The sequence below is a fragment of the Engraulis encrasicolus genome, chromosome 3 (genome assembly GCF_034702125.1).
Source record: "Engraulis encrasicolus isolate BLACKSEA-1 chromosome 3, IST_EnEncr_1.0, whole genome shotgun sequence".
In the NCBI taxonomy this organism is placed as follows: Eukaryota; Metazoa; Chordata; class Actinopteri; order Clupeiformes; family Engraulidae; genus Engraulis; species Engraulis encrasicolus.
The window spans coordinates 31,377,366-31,387,188 of record NC_085859.1 but is presented as its reverse complement, the minus strand read 5'-3'; the positions used below and the strand labels follow the sequence as shown (position 1 = coordinate 31,387,188).

The 9,823-nt window shown below is 40.9% G+C and overlaps 1 protein-coding gene across 5 annotated transcripts in view; it reads left to right on the top strand.

Annotated features, from left to right (window-relative positions):
* The window catches only part of adgrd1 (adhesion G protein-coupled receptor D1), a 106,325-nt gene extending 98,786 nt beyond the window's left edge, over positions 1–7,539 (top strand). For all 5 annotated transcript variants that reach the window (XM_063195217.1, XM_063195214.1, XM_063195216.1 and 2 more), the window contains 6 exons: positions 427–493; positions 761–852; positions 1,195–1,321; positions 1,721–1,762; positions 2,541–2,633; positions 4,118–7,539. In XM_063195217.1, the coding sequence (XP_063051287.1) occupies positions 427–493; positions 761–852; positions 1,195–1,321; positions 1,721–1,762; positions 2,541–2,633; positions 4,118–4,213 (517 nt within the window). In that variant the 3' untranslated portion in view covers positions 4,214–7,539. The remainder of the gene's footprint in view (positions 1–426; positions 494–760; positions 853–1,194; positions 1,322–1,720; positions 1,763–2,540; positions 2,634–4,117) is intronic.
* Positions 7,540–9,823: the final 2,284 nt, after the last annotated feature.

The following is a 9,823-nucleotide window of genomic DNA, read 5'->3' as shown; positions in this document are numbered from 1 at the left end:
AGAGAGAGAGAGAGAGAGAGAGAGAGAGAGAGAGAGAGAGAGAGAGATCACCGACCTGTATACTTATTATATCATTGATATATATTGTATATGTATATAAATAATAAGAATAATAAGTACACTTGTGGTTGACATTAGTATTAATCATAACTATTTTAACGCACTCATGATTGCACTGATGATGTAGACAGGTAGACCTTTATAACCATTATTCCACTTAATTGCTGAAATAGGACTCATGGTATAACATAAGATGTTAGGATTTAGGAATACAGTTATGAGCATGAATAGGAAGGCTATAAACAGAATACTTACTGCCTTATGAATGCACCTAACCAATATGTTTATGGAGTCCTATGAATACCAGTTTCACAGACGGTGCCACTAGACTAACCACACAAAAAACTCTTTTCTTTCTCTTTATAGTTGCTGGCTGTCTCTGAAGAATGGAGCTATCTGGGCTTTCGTGGCACCCGCTTTGTTTGTCATCATGGTATATATTTTTCTTTTTCTCAAGAGGCCATATGTGCGATGAATGTTAACAGTAATACATACAGTGAATAGTATCCTCAACCAAAAGACATGTTTTAATGATATGAATAAACTTTGTTCATGTTTTGGCACAGGATTTATGTGTTATTACAGTGCATGGTGAATGTGGGGTGTAAAACAATCTATGAACAGAAAATAAATCATATTTATGTATTTCTCTTATCTGAAAATACTGTTGATAAGACAATTGATGTCTTCTGATTTGAAGGTGAACATTGGCATTCTTATCGCGGTGACCAGGATAATTTCAAGAATAAGCGCTGAAAACTACAAAGTACATGGGGACGCTAATGCTGTCAAGTGAGTCCATGTCTGTCGCATGAAGTACAACACCAACAGAAGCAAGTGCAGTAATTCAATGAGATTATCATTATGAGTTACATTTCGGTAACACTAGTTAAAGTTCAAAGTAATTTGGCATATTACCATATACCGTAACAAATATGTGTGTATTCACATTTCAGAATCTGTAAATCATACTCTAGCTATAGCAAAAGCTAAAGCTAGGGAAATAATGATATATGAACTAAATACATATGAACAAAATGAACTGCATAACAAAACAATTAGGCTACTAAAAATCCGAATGAACAAGACGAAAGGGTAATGTAATAACTGTGGTCCATACTAATGTGTTGGCAGACTGACGGCTAAGGCTGTTGCTGTGCTGCTGCCCATCCTGGGGATCTCCTGGATCTTCGGGGTGTTGGCCATCAATGACCATTCCCTGCTCTTCCAGTACTTGTTTGCAGTCTTCAACTCCCTACAGGTGACACTTTTGCTCTGACTACCTGACTGTCAGACGTATTGAATTGTATGTGAATTCCTCTGCGCTCTCTCGCTCTCGCTCTCGCGCTCTCTCTCGCTCGCCCTCTCTCTCTCTCTCTCTCTCTCTCTCTCTCTCTCTCTCTCTCTCTCTCTCTCTCTCTCTCTCTCTCTCTCTCTCTCTCCCCATGCGTGCACACACACACACACACACACACACACACACACACACACACACACACACACACACACACACACACACACACACACACACACACACTATTTTGTTGTTGAACAAGACAAGAAAAATGTGTATGGGATCTGGGATTTGAGTAGGAGCTACTCATAAAAGGGCATGTTGTGGCAGACGGTGGTCATAACCTATTTCTGTATTTTAACACAGGGTTTCTTCATATTCCTCTTCCATTGTCTACTCAACTCAGAGGTAGGTAATCAGAATTTTACTTTTCATCTTGTCACATTTGTCTTCACTCGTCAACAAGTTATTAACACACACACCTGTAATGAGAATTAATGCTCTGTAGTTTATCAAAAAGTACTCAGATTGCGGTTTTATATGGTGTTTAATGCTGGATATTTGCCTGCCTTACACACACACACACACACACACCTGGTTAAATGCGGGCTTGTGTAAAGCCTCTGCAGTTTACCTTTAGTATTTGGGCTGATTTGTACCTGCAGTCATGCATGGTCAACAGAAGTCAACAGAAGACATTTCCATTTAGACTAAAGATTAATTCAGAGAGTAGCCATGAAAAATATGTAGATACAGTAACCAACAGCACCCTCTTGTGGTAAATGTTATCAGCATTAACAAAGTGGTGTGCAGTTGAAATTTATGTTCAACTCAATCTACCAACTACTATTATATTTTAATATTTCTAATAATGACTGACTGGGGTTGCTGTGGCACAGTGTGCTAATACACCCACAGCAAATGCAGGCTACATGTTTATGGGGACCCAGGTTCGAATCCGACCTGGATCATTTCCCAACCCTACCCCATCTCTCTCTCTCTCTCTCTCTCTCTCTCTCTCTCTCTCTCTCTCTCTCTCTCTCTCTCTCTCTCTCTCTCTCTCTCTCTCTCTCTCTCTCTCTCTCTCTCTCTCTCTCTCTCTCAAACATGGCCTCCCTGTTCTCCACTGTACTGTCAGTTAAGTGTACAAGAAACCCTATGGAAAAAAATCACTGTTTTGCTGTAGGTAAGAGCTGCCTTCAAGCACAAGACCAAAGTGTGGACCCTCACCAGCAGCTCCATACGCAACATCAACGTCAAGCCCTTCAACTCTGACGTGGTGAGTCACTCTGTGCTGTGGTGTCCTGTGTGAACGGCTGACGATGATGAAATGGGAATCACTTTTACTTACAAGTGAAGCATCTGTCGACCTTTTCTGGAAATGTGCTCATTTTACAGGTACACCTCCCTGGCTTGGAATTGGGAAGAAGAGGAGAAAGGTGAAACTCAGTAATGCCTCTTTTCCACTGCCGTTCTTCTAGTAGGCCTACAGCTTGACACAGCCGCCACTTCTTGCTTTACAATAGTGAGGGAAAGTAATCTCATCGCCCCCTGCTGGCAACGTTCCAAGCCTCTGCATGAAATGAATGGGTTTTTTTCTTTTAAAAAATACATCTTGGCCCTGACGACAAAGTAGGAGTAGTGGCTGTCATATAGTATGCATGTTGGCCCATTTTATCGACTCAGGTGGTAAAATGTTCGTTTTTTAACAGATCTGAACTGATTTTAATATTCTTAAAAAAGCTAATATAGAACTACACTGACTCGCATGTGTGACTTGTTTACTCAATGTAATTAGCATAGCCAAACATTAGCCAGAGAGGTGGTTACTTGTCACCACAAAAGCCATCATATCTACTAGAGAAGCTAAAACCAAAGCAAACTAATTGAGGGTCTATATGTGTAATAAGACGCCAATGTGGCTCACAGGATTACAAGAATGTGAAGAAACGCGAAGAACTTGCGTTCATTTGTTTCTCTGTGTTGTCAATGAGGCGCGAAGCACAGCATGCTGGAAGCTGTACTCCGTATCCGACCAGATTGGCACAATTTCTATTTTTCTTAAAAGGGCAAAAAATGCCTCAAGATTTTTACAGGTGGTAGTTCATCCTATTGTGTAAGCTGAAACATGTGTCTGGTGTGCAAGTTCAGTGTCATATCTTTGTGGGATTTTTTAAAAAACTCGTCTATGGGAGTTTCAATAGGATCGCCCTGGTGTTTGGAACGTAACCGCTAGGATCGCTTTTCTAGCCTGGGAACTCCCATACTGCCTTTAGTTCTACACATTCGTTTCGATTTGAAAGACACTCACTTGTGATTAGGTCTGGTGTTAACCAGGCAATCGCTTTTTCACTTTCCCTCCCAATTGAGCTGTGTTGAGCCTATTCACGAAGCAAAAAATGGAGGTCGAGTCGTTCTTTGTCGAGCTGTAGGCCTACCAGAAAACCAATAGTTGGAAAGAGGCATTATTTAACCCGAGAGGAGGATTCATATGAGCATATTTCCAGAAAATGTGGAATGTTGCCATGAGATGAGTGTCAATGTACATGGCAATATGAGAGCACAACTCCACATCCTATGGAAGTCTCTCATCCCAGTCTGACCAACTTTCAGTTAATTTATAGCTATTCACTACCTTAAATACTCTCATCCTATCGAAAAAAATACACCTCTCAGATTGGTCTAACCAGCTCCTGAGTCTGATGTGTGTAGCTTGCACTTTAAGTGTTTTTAAGAAATGTTTGTTCATGTTTTTATTTTTAGATAAATGGACCCAAGGGAGATATGAGCCCGACCAAGATGAACACATGGGACAAAAGCACCAATTCAGCCAATCGCATGGACCTGTCTGCTGTATAGGAACCAATAGCTGCTCTGCATCTGCTCAGGAGGGGAGATCGGAGGAGTACGACAACACTACATAAGCATCTTCTGTGCCTCATGGCGAAAACACTGGCTCTTTTCTAAGCTTCCTCAAAAAGATGATTTAATGAGAAAATAATGCATCACGAGTTTTCGAGAACATTTTCCTGTCTATGAATAATTACGGTAGGTATGATGCGTTACGCTTGTCAACAAAAGGATTGGAGTCCACACGTCTCCAAAAAAGTTTATAGAATGTTAGAGACGCTAATTGTGTGGCTGGCTGATCCATCTTTTTCAAAGAGCCAGCCATATTTCTTCCCGCGAATCCTCCCTCCCAACATTCAGCAGTGTATCTGGACAGCGTTATATGAACGGGTAGTGGTGACAGCCTCAGCTCTGACTCAACAGTTTGTGAAGACACCCCCCCCCATCCTCTTCCTCTTTCCTCTCCTGCTGAGTTATCTGACGACCCTCCTGCTAGCCTGTTCAAGACCCTGGATAGGGGGGGAGGCAAAGACAATGGCTGGATCCTAGCGGCCCAACACACTGTCACTTGCTGAAATGAACTCGCTCACACCATTTTGTTTTCAACGTTGAACCCCAAACATCACACCAGGGGGACTGAACACTTTTTATATATTTTATTTGTGACAGACGCACCCATGAGGTGTTCACCAAAGACACTAACGTACGTCACCACATTTCAACACCTGCCGATTTGTCACCAGTCACTTCTACAGTATCGGATGAGTTGCTGGACGTGACACTGAGAAGTTGTATTATAACATGGAACTGCAAAAAAGGAAAAAATCTCTTGGAGTGTTCTTGGAGTGCACTTTGGGAGTGTTCTGTTCCTCAGATAACACGTTTTCAAGAAATGACCCTTGCTTTGATGCTAGTTTGTGAAACTGTCTGTGCTATACCCATGCAAACACATAGTGCTGCTTAGTTGTTCTGTATCTGTAGGCTCAACCTTTGCAGCCTAAATGTAACTGTCTGTCGCCATAAAGGTTAGCCTTTCTTCATGCAAGAAATAAATATTTGACCAAAATAATAAGCAAATTCCATCCTGGTAACTGTTAGATTTAGGCTTTTAGAATTTACATTCACAAAAGTTAAAATCATGAGCAAAAGCCGACAAACCTTATCAACGTCTACTGTCAATCGAAATTGTACTGACTCTGTTAGCTCTGGTGGTGTACAACAGTGGTTCCCAACCTTTTTCTTCAGGGGCCCATATTTTTACTGTTGTAAGCTTTGGTGACCAAACCGCGCGCGAGTGCCCTTACGAGAGGGAGTAACATGATAAGCTGTTTCCTGCGAAAACTCATTTTAGTTATTTTATTCGTCTTCGGTCAAATATAGAGTGAATGTATAATGTAGCACTTACATTTGGATGCTTCTATGCATATATTAGTTTAGATGCTTAGTAATTTATTCAACATGGGCTATATATGGTAATACAATTAAACCCCTTAAAATCAAGAGGGCTTCGCGACCCTCTGTGGATCTTTGGCGACCCATAGGTTGGGTCCCGACCCATAGGTTGGGTCCCGACCCATAGGTTGGGAACCACTGGTGTACAACATAAACCGGCAGTAAGACACAGGTAGAATCAACTCGCTCAGAAATCAACATTACTCAAGTAAAACAGATGTGACGCAACACCTTTGCTACTAGTCAGGTCAAGAGCAATGCAAGTACTTTCTGAGCTCCCAAAAATCGGGAACTCCTCCCAATGGAAGCAAGCAACCATTAGCAAACCAAGGGAGGCAGGTCAACCATGCCGTATTGGAAAGGTTAATTGTTATGCTCTTGGTCAGACCACGTCTCGAAGAGATTTGAAAGTAACAATCAGGCTAGTAAAACAGGTCCTATTTGGAGTACACAGTATAGGCTGCTTGTCTGCCCTATATTGATGAGACTGATCATATAACCTACAGTAGCACTGGTGAATTGTATTAAAAAATGCCAAACCAGAAAACACACACTTTCCCAGAAGTTTTTCAAAGCAGTTTTGTACAAGACTATGTACAGTGTATGCACAGTTGTAAAACAACAAAGCTTACTGTCTTCAACCAGGTATGCTGGCCAATTTTTTGCTTTGACTCCCTTTTCAATGTTTTGGCCTGGTGTGAGCCATAATGATGGCAAAGGTCATAGAGTAAAGTAGAGTAGAGTAGAGTAAAGTAGAGTAGAGTAGAGTTCCTTTCAAAGGGAAATGAAGGTGTCCAGCAGTCTACACATAATTAACAATCCAATCAACCCGTAACGTTTCTCACATGAATCTACTTAAATTAAACTTTAAATGTAGAAGTACAAGTCGGTGAGATCAACAGTATTACTTCTGCACATTTCTTTCATTTGCAGAAGTGCGTTTTCACTATCTTTGTGCATTTCATGTCGATTCATCTGTCACAGTACAGCACTGATTTGCACTTGTATGATGTATCTGAATGTGTACTGTTTCCCCTACCGTAAATGCCTTCTCCCTAGAGAACAATTACCATTTTAGCCTTGCTAGCCTTGTAAGCCTTATCACAAGCATTGTCATCCAAGCTCAAACTGGTACTATTCTGTAACACAGTTCCTTCTGACGCAGAATTCTTCCATGTGTGGCTGTGCCCAACAAGCCTTCCTAACTGTGCTCCAGCCTAACTGTGCTCCTTCCTAACTGTGCCTAACTGTGTTTCCAAGTATTGTTGCTCCACAAGTGTGCTCTTTGGGGAAATCAACAGACCCCCTGTCGTGACTACATAGCTCTCACTGTACAATGGCAAGAGCTTGTACTATAGGTCTGTCAGTAAATCTTCCGAGAGGAGAGGTGTCACATACTACGTCACATGTAAGTACCTCATCTGTCTGTGACCTGCAGTATTTCACACTCTCCTGTCATAACTGAACTTCCAATGTGAGTCACATACCTTCTGTGAATCGATTTTGTTGTTGTGGTTGTTTGATATAATGTTATTTGTCCTCCTGAGTTGTAGGTATTGTTATAGTATCTCAAAAGATTTAGATTTTGTGTTTGAGTCTTCCATAGATGATATGGGATTTAATTCAAGTCCTACACACTTATGGTATATACAATTTCTCTTGTTGTGATCAAATGCTGTTTCAAACCAATGCTTTTTTGCGGTAGTAAATTCTCAATTACTATTTTATTCCGTTGTGGGGCTGTACTGTACAGTTTTTAAAGGAGTTGCATTCTCATCTTTTTAGTATGTCAAAAAATAACTATGAGCTCCCACAAGCTTGTACATTTGTTTTTAGCACTGTTTGTGACCAATATTATCTGTATTGCCTTATTTTAAATAAATGGAACATAAATTACCTTTTCCAGTAATTTCTCAGTAGTTTATTTCTGCAATTTATGTTGCCAATTCACAAATGTTTTCCATTTTTAACGAATACTTAGCATCACCATCTATTACATATTCATGATGACGTGGGAATTTACACTTCGAAAAGGTGGGTGTTCTCCACCATTTAGACTTGGAGTTCATATTTGTGAATGGGCAGCATACATTTTCAAAATAAACAGCTAAAATGACACAGAACCTTTTGGAGTGCTGCTGTTAGGCAGTAGCCTAATAATATTATTGGGGGAGGTGATGAAGAACGGAGGCAGTAGTTGCCATGCCACTGTGCTCATTAAATGCTCAAGTCCTGAAAAGAGAGTGTGCTCTGTATGCTTCTCAGTTATTATTATTACTAATGGTGTCCAAACTTCTGCAGTTTTGTGCCTCATGCTTGGACATAACATGGAGGGTTTCTATGTTTTGTTTGTTTGAGTGTCCTTAAAGGAAAGCTTTTCCACAACATTTAAAATAACAGTCACGGCATGGTAACAGATTTCTTCAAGGCTATAGCACATCATGTGTGAGCAGTTTGGGAATTGAATTTGTGGCTCGGAGGTTGCTAATTTGATTCTTGATGCGTTGGTAGCTATGGAGGGAAATTGGGAGAGAGTACTTGTTATTGACTGAGATATACCCATACAATTCTCCTACACTGCTCCCTCAGGGAGTGTGTTATCCTGCCCCTTCTGCATAGGTAAGACATAAATGCAATTTTGCTGTGTGTACTGTGTGCTGTGCTGTGCTGTATCCCATTGACGATGGGAATTTTTGTGGTGGGACTTTCCTTTTCATGTCCTATATACATTCTTGAACGTTCACCAATTCTGTACAAATGGGGACTGGTAGACAGCCAAAGTGTCTGGCAGACACCCCATCACCTGGCTCTTCATGTACTCAGCAAAGCTTCCTGTAGCTTCCTCCACACATTGAATCGTTTAACCGAGAGCAGTCCGTGGAGAACACAGCTGTTCCAGTTCCTCCGCTTCCTTCATCCTCCGTGACGTTTTTTGGGGTGAAAAGGAGTCTTGTTTGGTTTGCCGTCTAATATTGTGTACCCAAGCAGGTCGGCGGTTGGGCGGTTGGTGAGTCATACCGCTCTCTCCCCATGGACCTGGGGGATGATGTCAAGACAATATGGCCATACAAACTCATTACTGCGCTCAGGGCCGTAACAAGATATTTTCAAATACAGAGGTCAAATACTGCGTGCGGTATTGTATGCTGTACTTTTAGAATGTGTCAAACTCTTCAGTCACACTCCTACGTTTATTTTCATTAATCACTGCTTTGAGGATACATGGGTGTGGTGTATACAGACTGAATTTATCATTGTTGATCATATTGATTGTCATCATACAAATTGTAGATACATTTTACTTTTCTGAAAAAAATACAGAGCACATGACCTCTGTGTCCTCAATGGTAGTTACGGCCATGACTGTGCTCACATAACACTTCTGTCCACAGAGTTTACAGGTTTTTTTAAAAGAGTACTTAGCCCCCAACACTTTCACTTATGTTACTCATGCTGCCCCATAAATGGAACATGGTGAAATGTATACAGTGCCTCACAAAATTGAGTGCAACATTTTATTGAAATCATTTGAAGGGAAAATATGACATAAGTGAAACTTGGATAGGTATTAGAAAAGTGGAGTATGAGCTATTTATAGACAAATGGCTGTACAGTGATATTCAGAGGGCAGTAAATCTATACAGCCGCACTACGTATTGCCTACCACATTTTATTTCTATGGTATTGTCCCTTCAAAAGATTAAATATGTTTTTTTTTTCTGGGAGCACCGAGGCTCAGTGGGCTAAGGCGCCTAACCCTAAATCCGGGACTGGGTTTCAGTCCGGCCTGAGGTCATTTCCTGATCGCTCTACATTTCTCTGTCCCACTGCTTTCCATTCTCTCTCATACTTTTTTCTGAAATACACAGGGTGTAATTCACTCATGTAACCATACACATATAGACCTACTGTAAGTACCCACTCTCAAACTGTGTGTCACCACTCATGGCAGTAGTTCTTGCTCAAATCTATCCTTGAGATTTAGACGCCTCTAGTGGTCGCAAATTGAATTTGCTCCCAGCTTTTTGCTGTCGGGATTTAGCTTGAAGGTACAATGGAGTAACCGGTGTAACAGTTAATAGTAGTAGTAGTAATATCATATGCTAGTGTTGTACTTACACCATACATTTGCTTTTGTTTTTGACACCTCTGATGATAACAATCTTC